The following is a 26,885-nucleotide window of genomic DNA, read 5'->3' on the forward strand; positions in this document are numbered from 1 at the left end:
TATAGGGAATAAAGATAGGGTTACAAACAAATAAAAGTAGAAATACACTTTAAGATTTAAGAACATAAGAACGGCCATACTGGGTAAGATCAAAGGTCTATCCAGCCCAGTATCCTGTCTACCGACAGTGGCCAATGTCAGGTGCCCCAGAGGGAGTGAACCTAACAGGTAATGATCAAGTGATCTCTCTTCTGCCATCCATCTCCACCCTCTGACAAACAGAGGCTAGGGACACCATTCCTTACCCATCCTGACTAATAGCCATTAATGGACTTAACCTCCAGGAATTTATCCAGTTCTCTTTTAAACGCTGTTATAGTCCTAGCCTTCACAACCTCCTCAGGCAAGGAGTTCCACAGGTTGACTGTGCGCTGTGTGAAGAAGAACTTCCTTTTATTGGTTTTAAACCTGCTGCCTATTAATTTCATTTGGTGGCCCCTAGTTCTTATATTATGGGAACAAGTAAATAACTTTTCCTTATTCACTTTCTCCACACCACTCATGATTTTATATACCTCTATCATATCCCCCCTTAGTCTCCTCTTTTCCAAGCTGAAAAGTCCTAGCCTCTTTAATCTCTCTTCATATGGGACCCGTTCCTAACCCCTAATCATTTTAGTTGCCCTTTTCTGAACTTTTTCTAATGCCAGTATATCTTTTTTTTGAGATGAGATATGAGAGAGATTTAAACTTAGTTTCAGCAAATTACAATCTTTGCCTCAGTAAGTTTCCTACCTAAACTTAGTTCCCAGAGATTTCAAGCCCCTTGGTTGAAGGACCCAGCCCTCTGTGATTTCAAGAGCTCCGGGCCCTTGAATCCCCGAGATGAATGATACCTTAAATGTCTTTTTACCCCCCTTATATCATCCCCAAATGCATTGTGTCTCTTTCAAGAGCCAGGAAGGCTTTTTGCTGTTCTTCCCTTCCTGTGGGCTACCCACCCCCCTGCTGATTTATATGTAAATTGGGCTTCCATTGTATTCAGTCCACACTGCTTAATTTACATGGATTGGAGACAGGTAGGTAGCTGCCTTCCCTCCTGTCTGGGAGAAAACGCGTTTCTCCCCGTGTTTGGTCACGGACTTTAAAGCGTCATATCAGTGAATGTCCATTATTCCTCATATAGTGTTAGTGCGGACATTTCACAATATTAGTCACCAGTGTGTCACAGGCTTTCATAAGAGATTTTATTCAATACACTTTTATAATACAGTCATATTGTATACAATCAGTTGATACATGCTGGTGCCTCTCTTTGTTAGCTTGATGACTTTGTTTATGTTTATGTAAAAACATTTCCAATATCTCTTGATTTACCTTGGAGACACATTCAGGCTGGCGGAACCACCTTCCTTTGTCTAGGTTGGGGTACCCTATGACCTGCCTGCCTGCCATTTTAAGAACATAGTTTCAGCACATTTGTAATTTTGCATGTTACCTGTACATACACCACACACTAATATTAATGATCAGTGAGGTGTGAGTTTTCCAGTGGTACATTACATTGTATCATTTGGGGTCTATATCATAGCAACAGTATGTTAGGTGTAGTGTGTATGTCAGGCCTGACAGGTGTTGCTGTCATAGAGCAGTGAACCACCGCTGTGTGTCAGCCCCTCACGGAGAATGTCCTGTCAGCAAATCCCTCTCATTTATATCTAGGAGACTCTAGCTCAAGCCCCTCTGCTGACTGCCCCTGTGGCGGAATATCTCCAGGAGAGAAGACAAGTGACTCACACAGGCAGAGCCCACTGTGAGATACTTCACAAACAGGTGGTCGACTTTTATGTCAGATTCGGTTTCCAGATGGATTTAAAATATAGAGCACACTGCATCATTGTGACAAGGGCATATATGGCAATTGCAAAATCCTCATCCAGATGAAGTTGTCAGAATCTCCTGGCTACACGTAAGTGGGAGGAGGTGGATGGGAGCCATCCTGGTAACTTGCTACCTGGTCCAACAGCCAGGTTTGGGGGATAGGAGGAATGCGGTGGACATAATTTATGTACATGGACTTCAGCAAGGCTTTTGATACAATCCCATATGACATTCTGATAGGTAAGCTGGAGAAATGCGGGTTTGGCAGAACTATCATTAAGTGGATACATCATTGGTTAAAGAACCGCAAACAAAGAGTAACTATTAATGGGATGATGTCAGGCTGGAGGGAGGTCTCCAGTGGGGTTCCACAGGGATCTGTTCTGCGTCCAGTGTTGTTTAACATCTTTATTAATGACCTGGATGTAGGACTAGAGAGCACACTGATCAGATTGGCAGATGACTCAAAGCTAGGGGGGTTGCCAACACTTTGGAGGATAGAGCTACAATTCAGAGGGAACTTGGTAAACTGGAGAACTGGGCTATAGACAACAAAATGAAATTCAACAAAGACAAATGTAAGGTGCTGCACTTGGGGAAGAAAAACCAAATGCACAAATACAGACTGGGGGAGAACTGGCTTGGCAGCAGCACTGCTAAGAAGGATCTGGGAGCTGTGGTGGATCACAACCTCTACATGAGTCAGCAATGCGATGCTATTGCAAAAAAAAAGCAAATGTGAGTTTAGGTTGCTTTAACAGAGCAGGTCACAGGAGATGATAGAGTACTACTCAGTACTGGTTGGGTCTTAGCTGGAGGACTGTGTCCAATTTTGGCCACCAATGTATAGAAAGGATGTAGAGAAACTGGGGAGGATCCAGAGGTGAGCAACAAAGATGATCAGAGGGATGGAATACCAGGCATGTGAGCAAAGTTCTGAAGCAACTGGGTATGTTTAGTTTGGAAGAGAGAAGATTAAGAGGGGACATGAGAGCGCTCGTCAAATACTTGAAAGGCTGCCATAAAACAGATGGAGAAACGGTGTTCTCTCTTGCCACAGAGGGCAGGACAAGAGGCAGTGGGTTCAACCCCATCGCTATGGGGAGGAGATTGGGTTCATTGCTTCCCATGGGTTCATTGCTGCATTGAGGTGGGGGCAAGCGAGTAGCTCTGGCTGCTCGGTCAGCTGATTCCCTGCTGGGCACCCAGGGAGAGTGGGGCAGGGCAGGGGCTTGACTGGCTTTGCCTGAGCCTAGAGCAGCCTCTGGCAGCAGACGGCTCCCTGCTCCCACACCAGTGCTCCCTCTGATTTTTACCACGCGTGTGTGGAATGAATTTTGTTATGGGCACCAATATGGAGGTGATGTGTGACACATCATCTCCATTTTGGTGCCCATAACAAAATTCATGGGGGGGGGGCTGAGGCATTTGGAGTGTGGGTGGGGGCACAGGGCTGGGGTATGGGGGGGTGAGGGCTCCGGCTGGGGTTGCGGACTCTGGGGTGGAGCTGGGATGCAGGAGGGGGCTAAGGGCTGGAGTGGGGGGGTGAGGGCTCTGGGTGGGGCCAGGGTTGAGGGGTTTGGGGTGCAGGCCTTCCCCGGGGCTATGGGGGGGGAGAGAGGAGTCCACCCAGCTCTCTCTCCCCTGGCAGGGCTGGGGCTGGGGCCATGGAATAGGCGCCTCTCCCCCATCCGCAGCAGGTCTGGGCTGAGTTGGGGCCGGGGAGGGGCGCTTCTCCCCTGGCAGGGCTGGGGCTGGGGCCATGGAATAGGCGCCTCTCCCCCATCCGCAGCAGGTCTGGGCTGAGTTGGGGCCGGGGAGGGACGCTTCTCCCCTGGCAGGGCTGGGGCTGGGGCCATGGAATAGGCACCTCTCCCCTGTCCGCAGCAGGGCTGGGCTGAGTTGGGGCCGGGGAGGGGCACCTCTCCCCCGTCCGCAGCAGGGCTGGGCTGGGCTGGGGCCGGGGAGGGGCGCTTCTCCCCTGGCAGGGCCGGGGCTGGGGAAGAGGAATCTCGCCCTGCTGGACGGCGCTTTTTAGGCTGCTGCTCAGCTGCGCAGCTTAGAGGGGACTGAGCCCCACACAGTTGCTGGGAGAGGTGAGAGCAACCAGCAGTTCCAGTTTCCGATTCTCTGCCCCAGCCCCGGGCAGAGCAGCCTGGGGGTTCCCCTAACCCGCACTAGCTGCCATCAGTCCCCTGGGGACCCCACTCCTGCTGGGAGTTGGAGCTCAGCCTGCAACAGCCGCTGCCCCTTCCACATCTGATGTGCCCCCCTGCACCCCAACATGCCACCTGCACCCGGGGCTGTGGGAGCGGTGATGTGGGAACATACTGGCTCTGTGCCCACTGGCGACTCCCCTCCCTCAAAGCAGAGGGAATTCCAGCAGGTCTGGCAGGTGTTTCTGCTCTCAGTGCTGGCTGAGTGGTATGGATCAGAGAATCTGCCCCAAAGGGCTGACTGTGGCCCCCTGACCCTTTTGGAATCATGTGTCTGGCCCTGGGGCTGTAGGGGGACGACTCTGCTGTTGGCTGATGACCGTGCACCCTGATACTACAGCAATGGGCAGGTACCATAGACATTTTTTAAAAAGCAAATAAGTGCCCGATACTGCCCCCGCTGGAGTTGATGGGAGTTTCACTCTCTCCTTGGTTGGAAGTAAGATACATCCCGTAGTCCAGGGGTTCTCAAACTGGGGGTCGGGACCCCTCAGGGGGTCACAAGGTTATTACATGGGGGGTCGCGAGCTGTCAGCCTCCACCCCAAACCCTGCTTTACATCCATACATAATGGTGTTAAATATATAAAAAGTGTTTTTAATTTATAAGCAACATGCTTGCTGTTTGAAAGGGGTCACCAGCACAAAAGTTTGAGAACCTTCCAGGGACACCATCAACTTGAACCTCAGGCTTCAGTCTGACCTGGGTCTGTGGTGTGCTACCGACACGAGAGCCATGCACACAGGATCCCTGGCACCGAAAGAGATTAGGGAGGAAAAATCCTCTGGTCAGATCTTTGTACAGTTGGTGGCACTTTGCGTCTAGCTAGTGTTGCTGTTCCCGTTCTAGACAGTGAGTCACTTCTCCTATGTGTGTGGGTCCTTCACACAGCAACGAGGGGTGCAGGGCTGGCTCTAGGTTTTTTGCCGCCCCAAGCAAAATAAAACCCTCCGAGAGCGCAACTGCTGAAGCAACAACAACAACAAAAAGGTGGCCGGAGTGCTGCCCCTGGAACTGTGCCGCCCCAAGCACGCGCTTGGTTTGCTGGTGCCTGGAGCCGGTCCTGGAGGGGTGGGAAACATTTGAAAGCTAGGAAAGTGGGATTGCAAATCAACAGCAGTTGGCAGGGGGCTGTAGGGCAAGACCGGGGCCTGACACTACTTTGAAATCATTGTCTGCAGTCGACTCGACTTTGAGTCAACAGCGTCGCTTTATTTGGAGCTGCTGTCAAGTCCCTTTGCCGAGGGAGAGGCTCGGCAGTAGTGATCATGCTACTTTGTCCCCCCGCTGATGTTTCTCTTTGGAGACTCTCAAAGGTTAATTAAGTCTCAGCACCCCTCTTTCAGCCAATGAGGTAGTCATGTATTGTCACATGCATTTTGCAGATGGGCAAACTGCAGCCCAGAGGGCACGCCTGGCCCAAGGCTGCCCAGCGGGCCTGGGACTAGAGCCCAGAATCTCTGAGTGCTAGTGCCTTGTTCTAACCCTTAGCCCCTGGTATTTGCTAGGTGCCGAAGCATCGCTCCCTGGTACACCCAGACGGAACCCTGCTGAAGCTCCGGTGACTCCCCGGAGTGGCTCCCAGCCTGACAGTGCCCCTGAGCTATTTGAGGACTCTGTTGAGTAGTTTTGTCTCTTTCAGATGGCGGAACGGAAGCTCCTCGTTCTCTTTGGCAGCCAGACTGGGACAGCTCAAGATACAGCCGAGAGAATTGGCAGGGAAGCCAAGCGGCGCCGCTTTCACTGCAGGGTAGAGGCCCTGGACAGTTACCCTGTGGTGAGTATGGGGGTAAAATGAGTGCTGAGGCCGAGAAGAGCCTTGTGCAGCTTCTATATTCATCCCTTGCCACTGAGTTCCTTTCAGGGTGCGCTGGATAGCACCCCGGCCGCACGTCAGCCACCTGCGCTCTGACAAGGCTTGGCTTGTGCGCTGGCCTCCAAGTCCCCTTGCAAGTGCACAAGCTCTACACTGCTGCAGAGACTGAGAACTGGGAAGGAGTTAAACACGCCTTTAGCTGTGTTAGTGCAAATTGGTGCCACCCTGGGTTTACTTAGAGCCATTTTCTACGAGACAAAGAGCATGAGCGTGTCCTGCAGAAACTGGGGGTGTCAGGGGCCAGAATAAGATAAAACAAAGCCACTTGCGAAAACCACAAACGGGTCTTGTTAAAACCTGCTGTTCGTGCTGTTCTGGGTGGGCCGAGAGGCTTGGACAAAGTGCGCCAGGCCCTTCTGAGCACACGGCTGTCCTGCGTAAACCTGGGCTTGGTTAAAGCTGCTGGATGAGATCCTGCTGACGGGAGGATCCATGCTGTGCTCACCTGCCTGCCTGTCCCCAGAATGCCCTCCCTGCTGGTGTCCTGTGCGGGAGAGCGCTGTGGGGGGCTGGGGCTGTGGGGGAGGACCTTGTGAGGGGCTGGGGCTGTGCAGGGGGACAGTGTGCAGGGCTGGGGCTGTGCAGGAGGGCGGTGTGGGGGTCTGGCTGTACAGGGGGGCAGTGTGGAGGGCTGAGGCTGTGCGGGGATGGAGCTGGGGGGGGTTGGTGTGCGGGGCTGGGGGGGGCAGTGTGTGCGTCTGGCCATGCGGAGGGGCAGTGCGTGGGAGTGGGGCTGTGCAGGGGGTCTGGTTGTGCAGGGTTGGAGCTGTGTGGGGGGGTGGTATGCAGGGCTGGGGGGGCAGTATGTGGGTCTGGCTGTGCGGGGGGCAGTGTGCAGAGCTGGGACTGTGCCGGCAGGGCTGGCTGTGCAGGGCTGAGGCTGTGCAGGGCTGTGGCTGTGCGGGGTGGCAGTGTATGGGTCTGACTGTGCCGGGGGGCAGTGTGCAGGACTGGGACTGTGCGGGGGGGGTCTGACTATGTGGAGAGGGGGTGCAGTATGCAGGGCTGTGGCTGTGCGGGTGTAGGGGGGTCTGGCTGTGAGGGGGCAGTGTGGGGCTGCACCAGGGAGGGGCAGGGGGGCGCTGTGCGCTGTCTTGTGTAGTTTGCCAGTGGATGTTGAAGGTTGCTGGCCCTAACCGTGTGTGTCCATGTTTGTTGTGCACGCAGGCGCAGCTGATCCAGGAGCTGCTGGTGGTATTTGTGTGTGCAACCACAGGCCAAGGGGACCCGCCTGACAACATGAAGGTATTGTTTCTACCCCCAGTTTGACTCCTGTGACTGTGTTTCTGCAAGACCGATTGTTTCCTAAACAGGCAGGCAGCAGCAGGTGGCGCCTGCCTGCAGCGATTTGGGGAGGGCGGGTGGGATGTGTAGGGAGTGGTGGAGGGGTTATGGGGACCTGGAGGGGCGCCAGAGATGGGGATCATGGGGCTACATGGGACCCCATGCAACAATAGCCCCATTGCAGCCTTTCTTTGGGGAGGCTTCGGGGCTGAGAAGCGTCCCCTACTTCTGCTGGGACATAAACGTGGAAGGTGATGCGATCTCAGCAGCTTGCTGAGTGATGATGGCCTCAGTTTGTCCTGCTGTCATGGCAAGGCAGGGGTTGCCTTCTGCTTGCCGAGTGCTCCCTGCCAACTGACACCATGGCAAGGCCGACTGTTGCTTGTTTCCTGGCTTCAGTTTGCTGGATAAACCAGAGAACTCATTGTATTCTGCATCTCCAAGGACTCAGCTGAACCGATCACCCAACTGAGACAGACCCCAGTCGATCACAGCCCCGTCCCAGCAGGATTGGGCCCTCAGGGCAGTGCAGGGCAGGAGGGCAAAGCAGGCTGTGGGATGGGTGCACGCTGGAGCCATGCGATTCTTGACTGTGTTTGCTTGTAGAATTTCTGGAGGTTTATTTTCCGAAAGAACCTGTCCCCCGCCTCCCTTTGCCAGATGGACTATGCCGTGCTGGGCCTCGGAGACTCCTCCTATCCCAAGTGAGTGGCTTGTCCCACGGCCCCTTTGCTGAGTTCCCATCCAGGCCTGCGGGTTGCTGAAAGCTGTTGATCATTCCCCTCCCAGCACTGAGTGCTTTGGGGTGAGGAGAGTTGTTCTGAGACCCTTTGTGTAAATCGACCCGTGATGCTTTAAAAATCCTCTTATTAGAAAAGCTCAAAGTCACTAGAGGGTCTGTTGGGTCTGTAGGCTGAGCAGCACACCGGGGAGAGGCAGCCTGGTCTGTGTGTCGGGCAAGTGATGCGCCCGGGGAGAGGGCAGCCTATGCTGTGTGTCAGCCGCACAGCACACCCGGGGAGAAGACAACCCGTGCTGTGCTTCCCTTCTAATTCCCAGCAGCAGAGTTGTGGCTGGAGCCCAGAGGCTCTCGCCTGCATGACCTGTGTGCAGGCAGGATACTGTGGGGAAGAAGCTGTGCCTGGGAGCGAGAGCCTGTTTTCTGTGCATTCAAAGGCTGATGGGAGGGTAGGAGATTCTTTTGTATTGACATTAAAAAAATCCTTGAAAACCAGCCAGCCCCTCCCTGGGAGCAACTGCACCCCGGTCCATCCCCCTCAGCTGGGGGAGCCCAGTCAGTCGTATCGGCTCGGCAACAGGACAGAATGTGCACGTGGGGCAGAGCAACCAGGTTTGTGGGGGGCTGGGGCAGGGACCAGCCCCACTGCTTTGCTGCCCCGTCAGCAGTGGGATTGCGTGCTCCCAAGGGTAAAGTCCCCCCCACACCCCCCCCAACTGTGTCTGTGTCTCTGATTCTTCTTGGCCCAGGTTTAATTTTGTTGCGAAGAAGCTGCACAAGCGGCTGCAGCAGCTCGGGGCCAGCCCCATCCTGCCAGTAGCCTTGGGGGACGACCAGCACGACTTGGGGTAAGCGCACTGCCTGGGGGAGGGGCTGCTGTCAGGATCCCCCCTGTGGCTTCGGTCCTCCAGCTACCGCTAGGGCTGTGAGTGCTGCACCCCCAGCTCGGCTGTAGGGCAAGGCAGCGGGCTGTGATTTCCCAGGGCGGGCTCACACCCCTGCAACAGCTCTGCTCCTGCCCCTGAAATCTGACTAGCTGCCCTCCCTGCTAGTCCAGGCCTGGCTCCTCCCCACAGCTCTGCTTATTTACCTGTATTCCCCTGCTGTTCATCCCCTCCCCCTCGCCACACACACCTCGGCCCTTTCCTGGCTTTCTAGGCCTGGCTGCCTGGTCCCCTCAGTCTCTGCTAATGCTCTGCACACCTGGCCTGCAGCCCACCCCCTCGGTTCTAATCCTGGGTCCCCCCCCAACCTCGCACTGCTGATTTTCCCCATTCCTGACCTGCAGCCCCGCCAACTCTTCCAGTCCTGACGAGACTGCCCCCTTATCCCCGCCAGTCTTGTGGTTTTGTCACACGTCCAGCAGGGACCGGCAGGCTGAAACCTGCTGCACTGATTTTCACCCATGATCGAAGCCAGTTCACGTCGAAGTAAGATCTCACCCTCATGTTCTAACTGGGTCGGCTGTCCCGTCCAGAGTGCACTGATTACTCAAGTGTGCCCACAGCGCATGGGCAGCTGCCAGGACCTGCTACAGAATGTGCACCTAACCCACCGCAGAGCTATCGCCAGGCTACCCAGAGCTCCTGGCCCACGGGAAAGAGACCCTGGGGTTCCCCCCAGGCTCATTGCTTCAGGGAGCTCATGGGAGGCCGCTGCACTTGGGTCTGAAGAGTCTCTTCTCTGAACTCAGGGCCTGGTTTGAGATTCCTCCCTAGAACGCTGTCACTGTTCCAGTTTGCCCGTGTGACCCCTCCACAGGGACCGGCTGGGCAGCACCTACCTGTCAGGCATCTGTATTGTCACCTCTGCCTACTGCTGCTCCTCCAAGTGGGACTACACAGAGGGCCCAGCCTGGTGACCAGCCCTCCATGCTGGGAGAAGTGGAACGGATGCTCAGCACCAGCGGGGGCGTCCAAGTTACGTAGCTTCATTGCCACGTGCCCTGCCATGGGCAGTCCCCGTTCAGCTGGGCTGCGGGGGCTGGGAGCTGGCGGCTCGTATCCCTCTGGTGCCCCCTCTGGCTGACTAAAGGAACCACGCTTGCCACACTAGGGCAGCGTTGCAGGAAGAAGGTTTCTGAAGTTTGGGGGTCACGGGGACGCAGCAGGGCAGGGGCCCAGCAGTCCCCCAGCCCTGCTGCAGTTTGTATTTACCTCCTGCAGGCCGGATGCAGTGGTTGATCCCTGGCTACTGGACTTGTGGGGAAGGATCCTACCCTTGTACCCTCTGCCTCCTGGCCTTGGCATTATCGGCCCAGATGTCCTGTGAGTACCAAGGGTGGGCGCAGACTGTCTACTGTCTTCCAGCCACTGCTGGCTAGGGGAAAGCTGATTGGTTGCACATGCTGCCTTGAAATACTGCTTTCCCAGGCTGGTCCTTGTGGGCACACAACTCTGCCCTGTATGCTGGGTTGGAAGCTTCCTGCCCCGGTTGCCAGAGCCCCGGACACACCCTGGACGGAGGAGCCTTGCTTCAACCCGTCCGGCACACAGTAGAAAAGGAAGGTGTCAGGCTGTCTGGAGTGGCTCAGGGACATGAGTACCAACTGCAGGGCAGACTGTCAAGGAGCAGGGCACACACCCCAAACTGGTTGTGAGTTCTATACAGAGATTTCACCAACCAAATGTCAAGTGTGAACAGCAGCCTTAACATGGAGTCACAGACAGTCCCCTCGGGTACTCCAGTCTGTCTTGCCATCCACGCAAGCCTGCCTTTTTGATAAATGGTCCCTTACACCAAAAATCACAATATTCAGGTTACTCCCAGTCCCAAAGGACCAGTCACTTACCCCAGGGCAATTGCACCTTTAGATCCTGCACCAAAGACAACGCATGTAGCCAGTCTTATAATAAATTACAGTGCAACCCCATTTATCTGATCTCATTGGGACCAGGACCGGATCGGATAATTAAAAATTCAGATAATCAGGAGAATGGGCAGGGCTCGGACTGTCAGCCTTGCCGCCCAGGGCTGACAGCCGAAGCCCCACCGCCTAGTTCGGTTAATATGGAGAGCTGGATAACGGAGGCTCAGATAAGCGAGGTTCTACTCTAACTAAAGGCTTATTAACTAAGAAAAAGAAATGAAAGTTATTTACAAAGTTAAAGCAGATAAACGTACACACACAAATGAGTTTACACTCTTAGGTTCTAACAGGTAATAGAAGCTGCTGTAATACCCAAACTCTATATGTCCTCTAGGGCTAACCCATGCCAAACACTGGGGATCCCTTGCTTATGCTTAGAAATCTTGCCTTCTCCAAGTCCAGTAGCATAGAGACCCAGTTTCTTCTTGTCAGGAATTTTTATTCCCTTGCCCCAGAGTTCAGGCTGATGGGATGGGTCCTTGTGCGTGTCTCCTCTTCATGGGTGTGGGGGGAGAAATCACCAAAGTCTTTGTCCTCTGATGTTTCACGATGGCTCATGTGGGCCATCCTGTGGGCAGGACCTACCACCTTCTGTAGGAAGCCAGCCTTTACATTAACTAACACTTCTTTCCTGTTTGGTGAGCTACACAGTCACACAGGTTTCCACTGCAAATGCTTAATATAACCTTATACCATGGGGTACAGGTGTTAGGTGAGCTCAATACATGCAGCATGATACAATCATTTCATAAAGACTAGACAGAAAACCCACGGTTATCAATCTAATACCTGTTTTAACAATACTAACACACGGGTGAGTCAGACGGGTTTCCAGCCATGCATTCATCAGCGTTCAGTTGGGGTCTGGGGGCCTTGGCATGAGCTGGCACCTGCTCTGCCAGTGTCACAGAAGGTCTTTCATGGCGAACCATTTAAAGGGACACAGTCCAGGCTGCGACAGCCCTAAATATGGCATTTGCCTTGCCTCCAACCATCAGGCTTATTGTAGCAGAGCTCCCCTATGAGCAGCTGCAGGTTCTGTGGGCCCCACTCCTGCCCTGGGGACCCTCCCACAGGGAAAGGGGGCTCAGCTTGGGAGTCTCCCCTTCCCCGGTACTGCACAGAGGCCTGGCTGGGGATGTGTGTGGGGGAAGGGGGCTCAGGCAGCCTGGGGCTGGTACTGTTCCATGGGACTCTGACCTCTGCCCCAGAAGAGGGGCTATGGGATACTGCGCACTGACCCGCTGGCCAGGCTGCGTTTCTGTCACGGGTCGTGTTCCCAGCCAGGAGTCCTGCTCTCTGCTGTGGGGACAGTGGGGCACCAGCAGGGGAGTCCCGCTAGCTCCATGGGGTGGGGAGACTCCTCTGGGGCCTTCTGGACGCCCGTCCGTTCTCCTTTAGCTGGGGAAGGGAGAGCTCCCTCTGCTGCCCCATGTGGGAAAGGCTCCTTGGATTCTGCACCTCCTCTGTGTCCCTGGGGTGGGCTTTTGCTGCAGGCATTTCCCTGCTGCCCGGTCTCTGTGTCAGCGGCCTGGGGGTTGCTCTCGGCAGTACTGCTCTGCCGGGGTTCTGTGCACCTCGTCTGCACACCTCACGTCCCTGGTGTGCTTGGAAGCCTGGCAGATTTACTGTGTCCTTTCTGGGACCAGCTGATGCTGGAGCCTGGCTCTGGCTGCCCCAGAATGCATCTGGCCTTGGTTTCTCCCTGTGGAGGATCTGGCTGCGGGGCTGTGCTTGGCAGACTGGCTGGGTTGTGCTCTGTTTCTGTGCCCTCAGGCTGTGCTCATACTGCAGAGCTAGCCTGGCTCCTGGCAGCGGTTTGGGGCACATTTGGGTGCCTCTGAGTTTGGGAGTAGCCTGCAGATGGTGCCCAGGCAATGCTCCGGGCTTTGGGGGCGACTGGCGCTAACCACCACTGGCCCAGAGAGGCCGTGCAATGGAACTGACTGTGCCACATTGTTCTTCCCTGCAGTTTACCTTCCAAGTTCACTCTGCATTTTCTGGATGAGCACTCCAGTGGCTGCGACGGGGAGGCAGCCAGGCAGGCCCCCTCAGAGCTGCACCCCTTTGCTGCCCAGGTGGTGTCCAACCTCAGAGTCACGGCGGAATCACACTTTCAGGACGTCCGGCTCATTGAGTTTGATGTCACAGGCTCTGGGATTGAGTGAGTCACCCCTAGACGCACTGGGCTCCTAGCGGACGCATGGAACGGGAGCTGCCCTGGCCCCTCCTTGTGCTCACAGTGATGCTAGATGTTTTTCTGTGGCAGTGACCCCGTGACCTCAGCCACTCTCTGTCCCTGCTGGCTCGCTGCCCTGAAGAAGGGGGTTTTCTTTCTCCAGGGGTCTCTTGCTGGCCAGAGCAGAGACTCGTTCAGTAGGTTTATCAATCCGAGCAGGGCCATCAGTGTTTGGCTTTCTGCACCTCTCCTCGTTGTCCTGTTGTCAGCCTCTCCACCTGCGCAACGGTGGGCCCCACTGCTCTGCTTCACTGCCGCTGGGCAGCCCTTTGAGTGATGCCCCAGGCAGGCGCTGCTCGGGAGGGGAGCTGACCTGATCCCACAGGAAGGGATTAATGTGTTCCCCAGGCCGCACGGCCTCCATTTCCCCCTCCCCGGCCACTCCGCTCCGGGTTTCTGCAAGGATGCTGGGCCCCACGGTTTAATGGGCCCCAGTGGCGCCTAGTCTCCAGCCGTTTAGCCCCTGGTGGGCTGGCTCCCTACTCAGCAGAGCTGGTGGGAAACTGGGCTGTATTTTGGCCCTAGCTGGGGATTGGGATGGCACTGCCACCCGGTACTGATCGGGATTCACTTGTTGCTGTTGGCAACCGAGGCGGCAGGTCGCTGGGCAGAGTGAGGAGGGGCCTGCAGTGAGGAACAGGCTTCCATCTTCCTCCCACTGCTTGGCAATCCCCCTTTCGGACCCCGCCCTCTGCAGGGGCCTGTGAGCTCCCCTCCCTCTGCTGCGGTTGGCTGTGCGGGAGGAGCTGGCAGCGGTGATGCCCGGCGGCTATGCTTAGCTGGCACGTGCCCTGCAGGTACAGTGCGGGAGACGTGGTGATGATCCAGCCCCGGAATGCCCCTGAGGACGTGCAGCAGTTCTGCCAACTCCTGCGCCTGGATCCAGACAGATGCTTCGTGCTGAAGCCCTCTGAGCCCGGTACGCGCCCCCACCCCCCGCTCCTTCCTCTCCCTGCCAGGATGGGGCCGCCCATTCGGCGGCTCTGTTCCAGCTCCGGTCTCTGCTTTCTTGAGCTTTGGAGCCTGGGAGATTGCAGGAGAGCTAGTCAGCCACTGCTGGCTTGGCTGTCCTTCTCTGTCTCGTGACACCGGGGAGAGGCTCCCTCCCTCGTCTGGGCTTCCAGTCTGGCCGTGTGGTCCCACTCCAGATGTGGGAAATCAGGATTTGACCAGCAGTGTCTAGCCTGCGTCCTCGCCCTCCCCCTCCTGAGGGCATGACGGGCAGAGCGGGCCCCTCAGTTCCCCCTAGCGCCGGGGCCGTGAGACAGAGCTCAGTGGGCTCCAGCTGCGGCATCCCAGCACCCTAACCATCGGAGGAGTGACGTTCTGGAACAGCCTGCCAAGGGGAGCAGTGGGGGCAAAAGACATATCTGGCTTCAGAACTAAGCTTGATAAGTTTATGGAGGGGATGGTATGATGGGATAGCCTAATTTTGGCAATTAATTCATCTTTGACTATTAGCGGTAAATATGCCCAATGGCTTGTGCTGGGATGTTAGATGTGGTGGGATCTGAGTTACTACAGAGAATTCTTTCCTGGGTGTCTGGCTGGTGAGTCTTGCCCACATGCTCAGGGTTTAGCTGATCGCCATATTTGGGGTCGGGAAGGAATTTTCGCCTTCCTCTGCAGTGTGGGGCGCGGGTCACTTGCTGGAGGATTCTCTGCACCTTGAAGTCTTTAACCACAAGTTGAGGACTTCAGTAGCTCAGACATAGGTCAGGGGTTTGTTACAGGAGTGGGTGGGTGAGATTCTGTGGCCTGCGTTGTGCAGGAGGTCAGACTAGATGATCATAATGGTCCCTTCTGACCTTAAAGTCTAGGAGTCTATGAGCCTCTCTTCAGGGCTGACCTGTCGGGAAGCTCCTGCCCTCTGGCGGCTCCTCGCTTTACTGCCTGGTCAGCTCCAGGGGTTCAGTGTGGGGGCCCAGGAACACCCAGACACGTTCCTCCCAAAGGCCCAGGACTGCCCCAGCGGGTGTCACTTGGGGACCAGCCCAGACTACCCCTCTAGTCTAGCACTTCGGCCCCAGGAGGCACCATTGGCTCCTCCAGCGAGACCCCAGGAGCTCGTCTTCCTCCGTTGTCTTTCATAAGCGCCCCAGAAATCAGTACTGGCCCAGCCCCTCTCCTCCCAGAGACCCGCCCCAGCCAGCCTGGCCCATCGCCTCCCGCCCCAGCCAGCCTGGCCCATCACCACCCGCCCCAAGACCCGCCCCGGCCAGCCCAGCCCATCACCGCCCGCTCTGAGACCCGCCCTGGGCAGCCCAGCCCATCACCACCCGCCCCAAGACCCGCCCCGGCCAGCCCGGCCAGCCCGGCCCATCGCCGCCTGCCCCGAGACCCGCCCCGGGCAGCCCGGCCCATCGCCACCCCCCCTGGCCAGCCCAGCCCATCACCACCCGCCCCAAGACCCGCCCCGGCCAGCCCGGCCCATCGCCACCCGCCCCGAGACCTGCCCCGGCCAGCCCAGCCCATCGCCGCCCGCCCCGGGACCCACCCCGGCCAGCCCAGCCCATCGCCATGCGCCCCGAGACCTGCCCTGGCCAGCCCGGCCCATCGCCATGTGTTTAGTGCAGCTCTTGTCCCGGTGGTCAGGAGTCAGAGCCCGCGCAGCTGGAGCCCAGCCAGTCTCTTCAGCTTGCCTCAGGAGCGCTCCTGTCCTGGGAGTGTGCAGAGCAGCTGCAGAGCGTGTAAGGCCAGCAGGGGTCTCCAGCTCGACTGGTCTGATCCCCTGTGGGTGACAGGCCGGCAGCACGTGCACTCTGTCCCCAGCACCGCGATGAGACGAAAGCGTCACAGCCACAGGCAGAGACCAGGAGGGGCCCAGGTGCACCAGTGTCAAGGAAAGAATGAAACGAGATACACCCAAATACTCCTGGCAGTGACCTGCACACGGGCACTCCAGAGGCAGGTGAGCACCCCCAGATCACTGCCAATCTGAGCTGGGGGGAGATTCCTTCCTGAGCCTACGCAGGGCAATCAGCTAGCAAGATCCAGCCAGCCAAGCACCTGAGAGAGAACATGCTCAGAGCCCTGGCCCTGCATCTCCAGCCAGGGCCAGCCCTGGTGCATCAGAGGAAAGAAACCAAACCCCAGAGAACAGGGTGGGGAGGGGAGCATCCCCCAGCTGAGGACCTGATGCATGAGTTTTAGGTACATAAGACATAGCAGCCAGGTCCCTTCTGGTTTGAGCCCTGCCCCCCACCATCACAAGCAACCCCATCGTACAATCCACTCAGACACGTGTCCACCTTCCGCTTAAAGCGAATTCATTCTTTGCCCCCCACAACCCCTGTTGGGAGGCTGTTCCAGAGGGCTAGACTCTACCCAGAACCAGCGCAGACTGCGACAATCCATTAGCACCCGGATCCGGGCTCAGGAGAGCAGTTCCACGGTCCTTGCTCCCGCCTGTTGGTGGGTGGGTGTATCTAGTCACCACAAGTGGGGACCCACCCAGACAGAAACTTGGAGACAGATCTGCCAGTAGCTGTGCTGCTTTGAGGTGGTTTGGCCGTGTGGCCCCCCAGCCTGCCCTCCGGCCCTGCTCCTTTCATCGTCCATCTCTGCTGGGGTTCTGAACTAACCAGGGGATCAGAGACAGCCAGGGCTGCTCTGCCCTACAAGCCCCCAGGAGGGCGGGGCACAAGGATTGCAGGTCACAGGCCAACAGACCCTGCTGGTCAAAGATTCGCCTCTCGCATCCCGGAGGTGCCCGCGCATCTGGAGTGAGATCCACAGACACAAGACAGCGAAGAAAATCCGTTCCTGTGAGTCAGCACCCACTCTTCTCTGCAGCACCCCCAGCCTCCCCCGTCTCAGGCTATGGGCAGCAAGGGGAGGGGGCGGGGAGCGGTGGCTGTGCGGGGTGGCCAGGGAGGGGGGGACGGGGAGGGGACGGGGAGTGGTGGCCGCGCGGGGTGGCCAGGGAGAGGGTGGGGAGCTGTGGCCGCACGGGGTGGCCAGGGAGAGGGTGGGGAGCTGTGGCCGCGCGGGGTGGCCGGGGAGGGGGTGGGGAGCGGTGGCCGCGCGGGGTGGCCGGGGAGGGGGCGGGGAGGGGTGGCCACACGGGGTGCCCAGGGAGGGGGCGGGGAGGGGTGGCCACATGGGGTGCCCAGGGAGGGGGTGGGGAGGGGTGGCCACGCAGGGTGGCCGGGGGAGTGGAGCAGAGCGGAGCAGTGAGGGCTCCGCGGGCTGGCAGGGACAATGCTGTGGCCGGTTCCTCAAGCAGTTGCAGATGTGCCTTGCACTCAGGCGTGTCTGCACCTAGGGCATGGAGAGCCGGAGATGGTTTTCCTGCTGCAGTTGTTCTCTGAGCTGTGGATGCAGACGTCTGTTCTGCGACCCACCCTCCAGCCCTTGTCATTGGAGTCCTAGTCTGCCTCTCTCAAGGGAAAGAACTGAGGGGGGTTCGGTTGGTGCCGCCCTTATATAGCCTAGGGAGGGGCCACAAGGAGACACCAAGTGCCTGCTGCCCTAGCGGATTCTGCTGTAGGAAAAGTGTCTTCAACTCTTCATGCGCGACGTGCAAACGCACCTGAGTGCAACACACGTCTGCACCCGCAGCTCGAAGCACCAGTTACAGCTCAGGTAAGTCACCTGTCCTGGGGAGCTTCCACTGGGTTCGACTCGACTGGGCTCCCCTGGGGGCTGGCAAATCCATTCGCTGGGGTGACTCAGTTACTGAGGCAGCCCTAGGTGTGGGGGAGGGAGCTCCTTGGGCAGTTGTGCAGCCAGGCTTCTTGCCCCTTACTTGGGTCAGCGCCAGTCTCAAGAGCTCTCTTGGCCTCATGCCTTCCCTTGCAGGAACCCCCCTTCCTGCCCACTTGCCACAGCCATGCACCATCCAGCATCTGGTCGCCTGCTACCTGGACATTTCCTGTGTTCCCCGTCGCTCTTTCTTCGAGCTCTTCTCCTGGTTCTCGCCAAACGAACTGGAGCGGGAGAAGCTGCAGGAATTCAGCTCTGCGCAGGGCCAGGAGGAGCTCTACAGCTACTGCAACCGGCCCCGCAGGACCACCTTGGAGGTAGGGCAGCTGGAGGAACCTGGCGGGGGAGAGTGGGGACTTTCTGTGGGGAGCTGCGTTGAGTTCTTGGCTCTGCTTGGCCTTGCTCCTCTCCCTGAAGCTGGACGATTGAGACGAAGTAAGGCACAGCGAGGGTCGGCAAGGACCGTGTGCCTGCTCCACCCTTCCCCTGGCTGGACAGCAGGTCGGCCCTCGCGGAGAAGTGTGCCCCTGGCGCAGTCCCTGTAACAGCCAAGAGCAGAGTCCCAGGCAGCCCTTGGAGGCCAAGGAGGGTTGCAGAGGGGTGTGTTAGGGTGAGTTGGGCTCTTCCTGGGGGTGAGGGGAGCGGGGGGGGGGGGGGGGAGTTGAGGAAACAAGAGAAAGTGGTGGGGGTCGTCCTAGTGTGTTGGAGGATTAGGCTGTGCCCTCCTTGCATGTGATTACTTCCCCTCTGCTCCTCTCCTCCCTGTCAGCCCCCAGCCCCACTTCCCTACCCTACTGGAGGGCTAAGGGCTCTCTCACGATGAGTCCCATCTCCTTCACCTCCCGCTGTCCTAGCTGGGCACTGAACGAGGATGCACGTGATCCTGGGCTGAAAGACCCGGGGTGTAATGCACACATACAAGGGCACCGGGACCTGGACATTCCCTGACTTGGACTTAATTTGCAACTTTGCTGTTCCCTTCACACACATTTTTTTCCTATGGAATTTCCCAGGTTTTTTAATGCGGGGGAGGAAGGGCAAGAAAAGAACCTTCTTTATTGGCTTAGACAGTTTGGCCAGGAAGCCCTAGACACCGGCAGCAAGGTTGGGCTTGCATGCCCCAGTGCTGAAACTATGTCCGGTACATATTGCTCTCCACAGTACCAGGTTCCCTTTCCCCGGTGCGGAGCACTCTGTGAAGGAGACAAGGGCTGGGAGCCCACGGAGGGTTCTGGTGTGGGGGTGGGCAGAGCACAAGCACGTCTGGAGGGCCTACCAGTGCCAAGGAGGTGGCCGCAGGCTGCCCCGCTCACAGGTTGCCTTCCAGGAGAACAGAGTGGTAGCCGTGTGTGTCGAGTCAGAGACACCCAGGCCAGAAAGGACCATTGTGATCATCTCGTCTGACCCCCTGTATCGCACAGGCCAGAGACCTGCCCCACAATCATCCCTAGAGCAGATCTGTTAGACAAACATCCAACCTTGATATACAAATAGCCAGTGATGGGGACTCCACCACCACCATTGGTGAGTTGTTCCAAAGGTTAATTACTCTCACTGTTACAAACGTCGGCCTTAGTTCCGGTCCGAATTTGTCTAGCTTCAGTTTCCAGCCACTGGGCCGTGTTACACTTTCTCTGCTAGATCGAAGAGCCCATTATTAAATATTTGTTCCCCAGTTAGGTTCTTATTGACTGGTTAAGCTAAATAGATTGAGCTCCTTGAGTGTCGCTCTAAGGCAGGTTTTCCAATCCTCGTATCAATCTCATGGCTCTTCTCTGAACCCTCTCCAGTTTATCAACATCCTTCCTGAAAGGCTGTGTAGGGGGGTGTTGGGCAGATGCCATCTGTGTCATTACCAGCATTGGACAGCTGAGTAAAGGGCTGCTTCTGCCAGGCTCAGGGGTTTCTCTCCATGGGCCCATCCCGAAGGAAGGGCAGACCATCTCCCTGGTCCTGTCCTCCTTTCTCACATCTCTTTGGTGTTCCCAGGTCCTCTGCGATTTCCCTCACACCACTTGTGCTGTTCCGCTTGACTACCTGCTGGACCTCATCCCCCGGATCCAGCCCCGTGCCTTTTCCATCGCCTCCTCCATGCTGGTAAGGAGCTCCAGCATTCCTGTTCTCCCACGTAGTCGCTGGGCTAGGGCTGACGACTCACTGCCCTGAGAAGGCTCTTCGCTCGGGACCCCAACAGTGCCCAGAGAGGAAGGAGCTGTCTGCTCCTTTATCCTGCAGACTCCACAACTCTCACAGGCTCCACCCCTTGCTGTGGAGACTGTTGAATGGCCAGTTCCGTATAGGCACCAACCTCCAGCTCTGGCCATTCACGTTTCCTCACTCCTGCGCCCCTGGGAGTCACGGGAGCTTTGGCGCTGAATGTAGCCCAAGGGATCCCTGCTATTTCCCCGGCCCTATGGACCAAGGGCTGCGATGAGGTGAGGGGTGTCTGGCCTGGGCGTGCCGCAGGTGGGGACTGTTGGGCCACCCTGCAGTCTGGGTATGGGTGTGACAGTGGTATTGTATCGCCAGCATGGGTCATGTAAGGCAGCGGGTGTAGTCGTTGCCTGTCCCCACCAGTAGATGGCACTCAGGCGCCTGTCCCGTGGGGAGTGAGGGCGTGAACGGGAGTTGCCCAGTAGCTAGTAGGATTTTCCCTTCCGTCCTGGGGTTCTTCAGCCTTTGGGGCTGGCCCGTCCCCTCGGTCTGGTGGTGTCGAGAGGGCTTCTGCCGGGACCGTCTCCTGCATGCGAGGCGCTCCGTGCCTGCAGGGGCTGGCCCGTCCCCTCGGTCTGGTGGTGTCGAGAGGGCTTCTGCCGGGACCGTCTCCTGCATGCGAGGCGCTCCGTGCCTGCAGGGGCTGGCCCGTCCCCTCGGTCTGGTGGTGTCGAGAGGGCTTCTGCCGGGACCGTCTCCTGCATGCGAGGCGCTCCGTGCCTGCAGGGGCTGGCCCGTCCCCTCGGTCAGGTGGTGTCGAGAGGGCTTCTGCCGGGACCGTCTCCTGCATGCGAGGCGCTCCGTGCCTGCAGGGGCTGGCCCGTCCCCTCGGTCTAGTGGTGTCGAGAGGGCTTCTGCCGGGACCGTCTCCTGCATGCGAGGCGCTCCGTGCCTGCAGGGGCTGGCCCGTCCCCTCGGTCAGGTGGTGTCGAGAGGGCTTCTGCCGGGACCGTCTCCTGCATGCGAGGCGCTCCGTGCCTGCAGGGGCTGGCCCGTCCCCTCGGTCTGGTGGTGTCGAGAGGGCTTCTGCCGGGACCGTCTCCTGCATGCGAGGCGCTCCGTGCCTGCAGGGGCTGGCCAGTCAGGGGTGAGCTTTGAAAGGAGGGATTCCCTGATCTGCTGTCAAAATGGCAGCCTCAGGCTAGGAAGTACCTCCCGGATGGGGAGAGCATCGGGCCCAGGAGCTGCCCCAGACCACAGGCCCCCTCCTGCAAACCAGTGCTCCAGCCACTCCCCTGTCCCATCTCCTGCCGCATCAGCTGAGTCCATCGGTCCCTCTGGTTCTGCACCACCCCCACTGCGCTCATCTCTGGCTGGGCCAGGTGCCCTTTGCGGGGCTACACGGGGCTTTGCCCTGGTCTCCCGTGGTGTTAGTCGGGAGGGCCTGGCTGGCTCGGTGGGCCTGTTGTGTCCAGGCTGTTTGACATCACACCTCTCTGCACCCAGGCTCTCCCCAACAGACTCCAGATCCTCCTGGCTGTGGTGCAGTACAAGACACGCCTCAGCAAACCCCGACGTGGCCTCTGCTCGACCTGGCTGGCATCCCTCCGCCCGCAGCAAGGTAACTGGTCACTCGGGATCACAGGCAGAGCTCTGGGTGCCCCACTGCCCCTAGGCCACGGGCATGCCCCCCTCTGTGCCAGAGAGCCTGCACGGAGTTGGGCACGGGTTAGCTTGGCGAGAGGCCGAAGGCCCGGCCTCCCTCCTCTTCATGGTACTCTGTGAACAGTGACCCAGCGCTGACTGCCCTGCTTTCCCCTTGGCACGCAGCCCCTCTCTGACTGCCTGATCCATCCAGCCCCCACCCTAAGGACCCGAGCTCCTCTCCCTCTTCCAAACCCTGCTGCAGAACAAGTGCTGAGTCCAGCCTCCAGGGTCCTGCACTGACCCTGGGCAGGCGAGTGTTTCTGTTAAATGCATCATCCTTGTCCGTCTCAAGAGAGCCCTCTCCCTCCCTAGGGGCGTGGCCCTCTGCTCCGTCACAGGGATCCCCGGGGAGGAGACGGGGGGCAGGAAGCCATCCCTTTGTCAGGGTAGCTGGACCTTCCCAACTGCTCTCACCGTGGTCAGTCCTGCCGCTCCGAACGCCATCATCGGGGTGACCGATGCTCCTCCACCACTGCCCCTCCCACCCACCAGGGCTAGGTTTATGCGAGGAGCTGGCCCTGCGGCTGCTCCCTGCTGTGCCACTGCCATGGTCTCTGGGGTTCACTCCGGCGCCTGGTAGAACAATGACGATTTGGCTCCATGGATGGAAGAACGACGGGGTCGTATTTAGTCCATCTCCCCAAATGCCCTGAGCGTGCCCACAGGGCTGCAGCACTTAGCGGCTTCCTCGGGCCCATGACATGCAGGCTGCCACTTCCTTCTCTGCTCTAGCTGTATTTCTCCCTATAGCACCTGATGATGGCTGGCTGGCACAAGGCCAAGCTTCCCCCAGCGCAGTGCTCTGCCAGGCGGATGCCTGCTGCTTACGTTGCAGTTGCAGTTCTAGGGCCTGACTGTACCTGGCCTGGTCCTTTTGCAGGGGCTGTCCGGGTGCCTCTGTGGGTGAAGAGGGGGGGGATGAAGTTCCCTGTGGAGCCCGACACCCCCATCATCATGATTGGCCCTGGCACGGGAGTGGCACCCTTCAGAGCAGCCATACAAGAGCGCGTTGCACACGGCAGGAAAGGTGAGGAGCTCGCCTGGGAATGATTCCTGCAGGCCCCCTCCTTGCCACCGAAGGGTGCGCCCCGGGACGGGGGGAGGGGTGCGCCCCAGGACAGGGGGAGGGTGCGCCCTGGGACGGGGGGAGGGGTGCGCCCCAGGACAGGGGGAGGGTGCGCCCCGGGACGGGGGGCGGGGTGCGCCCCGGGACGGGGGGAGGCTGGCTGTGTCTCCGCTCAGAGTCGAGTCCTCGAGGAGCTCTGCTCACTCCAACGTGCCCCTTCTGTTTCTCTGCAGGGAACTATTTATTTTTTGGCTGCCGCCAGAAATCCAAGGACTTTTACTGCGGGGCTGAGTGGCAGGAGCTGGTGAAGAGCGGGCACCTGACTCTCTTTACAGCCTTCTCCAGGGACCAGGTTAGTAACTGTGCAGGGGCCAGTGCCCTGTGACGGGCTTTCAATGTGGGATGGCTTTGCTGAACCCTGTTGCTGAGTGACAGGCAGAGCACACCCCTGCCTGCAGCAGACTGGCAGGGGCTCTTTGCTAAATGGCAGACGCCTTGGAGCAGGACACGGGGTGGGGGGGCCTTGCATCCAAACTAGAACTGCAGCCTGATGTGTCCCAGACCTCGACCAGCACTGTGGCCCCCCTCCCTGTGCCCTTTGCTTTGCTTTTCTTTACAAAGAGAGCCCCTTGCATCGGGTCACATCGCCTCCCCCATACCAAAGCAATCTCTCTCTGCTGCAGGCTGGGAAGGCAGAGAGCAGGAGCGAGGGGGTGTCATGTTATTTCTGTTGTTAAACCCGCGGTGTGGGAAGGGGAGGAGGTGAGTCCTGAGAGAGACGGGGTTGGGGATCAGCCTGGACGCTCAGTGGAAATACGTCAGTGCACAACCTCCATTTCCAAAGCCCCCGTCCCGGGCCAAGGCAGAAAGGAGCGTGGTGACGCATTCCCAGCCAGTGCATGTCCTCGCCGGGGAGCTGTGCTCCACTTTGTGTGCCCCAGACGGGTAGAGTGGAAGGTGCAGCAAGAGGATGGCACGCTGGGGGGACCTGCAGCCTCAGAGAAGGAGCTCTCCCTGGGCAGGAGAAGGCTGGGAGGGGCCTGCCTGGGGCACTGGGGACCCCTTCTAGCCAGAGGCTGTTTGAAAGGTGGGCACTGGGGCTGGCCTGGGAGAGGTCCCTGTGCAGGATTCCTGCAGCTAGGTAATGGCATCGGGCTTCTCCCCAGGGCACTGCCCCTGCACCTTACTGCTGCCTGCTCACCTGTGGCATCTGCCCCTGGCTAGCAGGTGTCTGAGACCCTGCCGGACCTTTTCTTTCTCTGTCGGGCCATCTGAGAGACGAGCCCAGCACTCAGGGAGGGCGTTCCCGCTGCTTGTGAGGGGCTGGCGCTGTCAGCTGCAGGTCCCCACCGTCCTGCTGCCCCTAGCACAAGCTATACCCCACTCAGGCCATGCGACAGCCTTTGCAGGGTTCACGTGGCCTGCAGGGGCATCTGCTTCCCGTGCACCCTGGACACCTCCCCTTCCCAGTCATTCGAGGGCAGGTCTACACTACGGGCTGAGAGCGGTATGACAGTGTCGCTCAGAGGTGTGAAACCGTCCCCCCCCCGAGGGACGTGGTTATACCGAGGTATCCCCTGGTGCAGACAGCGCTGTGTCGGCCTAGCTCCCGCCTCTCGGGGAGGCGAGTACTGAACCTACGACGGGAGACGCTCTCCTGTCGGCTAGGAGCGTCCCCACTGAAGTGCTACATGGTGCAGCCGCATCAGGGCAGCATTTTAAGTGTGACCTGTCTCCAGCTGAAGTGGGGCCGGATTCCAGAGACACACGTTGCTGGTGACGCACTTCAGCCCCGAGAGGTGCTGCCAGTGAGTGGGGGGATGCCGGTGTCACCAGGCCGGGGGAGGGGAGCGAGGGGGCTGGGCCGATGCCAGTGTCACCAGGCCGGGGGAGGGGAGCGAGGGGGCTGGGCCGATGCCAGTGTCACCAGGCCGGGGGAGGGGAGCGAGGGGGCTGGGCCGATGCCGGTGTCACTAGGCCGAGGGAGGGGAGCGAGGGAGCTGGGCCGATGCCGGTGTCACCAGGCCGGGGGAGGGGAGCGAGGGAGCTGGGCCGATGCCGGTGTCACCAGGCCGGGGGAGGGGAGCGAGGGAGCTGGGCCGATGCCGGTGTCATCCGGTCGTGGGAGGGGAGTGAGGGGGCTGGGCCGGGGGAGGGGAGTGAGGGGGCTGGGCTGATGTCAGGGGAGGGGAGTGAGGGGGCTGGGCTGATGCCGGTGTCACCAGGGGAGGGGAGTGAGGGGGCTGGGCTGATGCCGGTGTCACCAGGCCGGGGGAGGGGAGCGAGGGAGCTGGGCTGATGCCGGTGTCACCAGGCCGGGGGAGGGGAGCGAGGGAGCTGGGCCGATGCCGGTGTCACCAGGCCAGGGGAGGGGAGCGAGGGGGCTGGGCCGATGCCGGTGTCATCCGGTCGTGGGAGGGGAGTGAGGGGGCTGGGCCGGGGGAGGGGAGTGAGGGGGCTGGGCTGATGTCAGGGGAGGGGAGTGAGGGGGCTGGGCTGATGCCGGTGTCACCAGGGGAGGGGAGTGAGGGGGCTGGGCTGATGCCGGTGTTGCCGGGGGAGGGGAGTGAGGGTGCTGGGCTGATGTCAGGGGAGGGGAGTGAGGGGGCTGGGCTGATGCCGGTGTCACCAGGGGAGGGGAGTGAGGGGGCTGGGCTGATGCCGGTGTCCCATGAACACTTTACGGTTGGGACCCCCCCCCATCTGGTCTGATCCCATCAAAGATGGTTGGGCTGTTTGCAGGTGCTGGGGGACAAAGTCCGTTAAAGATGCAGAGACGCCCCCAGTTGGCAGAGCCAGCCCCACGGCAGGCAGCCAAGCCCCGCAGCGCTCTGCCCGTCCACCTGCCCCAGGCCACTGGGAAGGATGGCTTCTTTTCCATCTCTTTCTGTCCACCTGCAACAGTTCCCATGGGGCTGGAGTGCCACCCAGAAGCCAGGTGGGGTAATGGCACTATACAGTCGGCTTGGTCCCCGCTATGCCCTATAGTGGCCGTTTTCACTATCTCCCTTTGGGAACAAGTGTAGCCGAGTGGAGTCCTCCTGGGAGCTGGTGGTTAAAGTCTCTGCTCTGCGGGGGTCTCCGGCTGCTCTCCGTGCCAGTGCCACATGCGGGAGGTCACCAATAGGAGTGTAGTGTAACGTCCCGTCGGAAGGGGCTTGTGGAAGCAGGAGGGTCTCTGAGCATGGGTACTCACACGAGTAAGAACCCAGCCCAGATATGGTGTTAATCAACTTTGGTGGAGCAAAATGTGGTAGATAAAAGGGTCCTAAGCTCTCAAAGGGTTGGCGGTTGCCACGGTAATCAACGAGCAAACAGGAAAAGGTAACCCTGTCTGAACGGAGCCTCTCTGCTCCCATGCCCAGCTCAGTCGGTCAGTTGCTTAAAACCAGCCATCTCCAAGCTGCCCTTTGACCTTGGTATAGGAGGGCTCTGGGGAAGACTGAAGCAGAGCGTCAGACCTTTGCAAGCAGCACGGCAGCTCCTCAGTGAGCCCAGGCTGACGGCTGTGAGTCCTGCCACCTCTTGCCCAGAGCACTGGGCCACCTTGGTCTGGTTTCTCCATTCTTTCCTGGGCTGCATTTTCTCTTCATCGGGTCTCTTGTCCCAGTCATCTGTGAGCAGCACAGCTGTGGTGTCCAGATGTCAAACCACCATGAAAATCCCAAAGCAAGCCAGCCAGGCAAAAAGTGCCATGCTAACTCTGGAGCTGCTATCTGCCGAATAAGGTGTGAATGGTTAATTGCTCATTTCCAGCTCTCTTAACTGGCCCAGTTTTTCCTTTCTTTATGTGTCATTGATTTTACAAAGGTATCTTAAACCCCTCCAACCCTCGGATTAAAAGTAGAGCAAATATCCAACTGGACTCTTAAATTCCTCTGATTAATTGACCGCAAGAGGAATAGGTGGACCCCGCTGCTCCAGAGGTGTGGAAAGCAGACCCAGAGACCGCGTCTTCTCCCATAAACTCACAGGAGAGATGGCCAAAGCAACCCGGTGTCATCAGTGCGTGTCACCCACTTCCTGTCTGCGTCCTCCTCCCCATCTTGCATTAATCCAGGAGAGCAGCATTCCCAACACCAGCCCTGGGGCGACCCCTCTTCAGGCTTTTCACTACAGAGCTTTGTTTTCCTATCATGTAGTCGGCTTTTAGGCCACAGCAAGACTTTGCCTTTTACCTCCTGATCATTTTCCTTAACAGTCTCTT

The 26,885-nt window shown here is 58.5% G+C and overlaps 1 protein-coding gene across 2 annotated transcripts in view; it reads left to right on the forward strand.

Annotated features, from left to right (window-relative positions):
- The first annotated feature begins 5,679 nt into the window (after positions 1 to 5,679).
- NDOR1 (NADPH dependent diflavin oxidoreductase 1) overlaps positions 5,680 to 26,885 on the forward strand; it is a 35,164-nt gene continuing 13,958 nt past the window's right edge. For both annotated transcript variants that reach the window (XM_065418757.1, XM_065418756.1), the window contains exons 1-12: positions 5,680 to 5,814; positions 7,081 to 7,158; positions 7,804 to 7,901; positions 8,686 to 8,784; positions 10,102 to 10,203; positions 12,778 to 12,969; positions 13,842 to 13,963; positions 17,848 to 18,068; positions 19,741 to 19,848; positions 21,412 to 21,526; positions 22,493 to 22,639; positions 22,912 to 23,030. In XM_065418757.1, the coding sequence (XP_065274829.1) occupies positions 5,680 to 5,814; positions 7,081 to 7,158; positions 7,804 to 7,901; positions 8,686 to 8,784; positions 10,102 to 10,203; positions 12,778 to 12,969; positions 13,842 to 13,963; positions 17,848 to 18,068; positions 19,741 to 19,848; positions 21,412 to 21,526; positions 22,493 to 22,639; positions 22,912 to 23,030 (1,536 nt within the window). The remainder of the gene's footprint in view (positions 5,815 to 7,080; positions 7,159 to 7,803; positions 7,902 to 8,685; positions 8,785 to 10,101; positions 10,204 to 12,777; positions 12,970 to 13,841; positions 13,964 to 17,847; positions 18,069 to 19,740; positions 19,849 to 21,411; positions 21,527 to 22,492; positions 22,640 to 22,911; positions 23,031 to 26,885) is intronic.

This window comes from Emys orbicularis, chromosome 18 (genome assembly GCF_028017835.1).
Source record: "Emys orbicularis isolate rEmyOrb1 chromosome 18, rEmyOrb1.hap1, whole genome shotgun sequence".
NCBI lineage: Eukaryota > Metazoa > Chordata > Testudines > Emydidae > Emys > Emys orbicularis.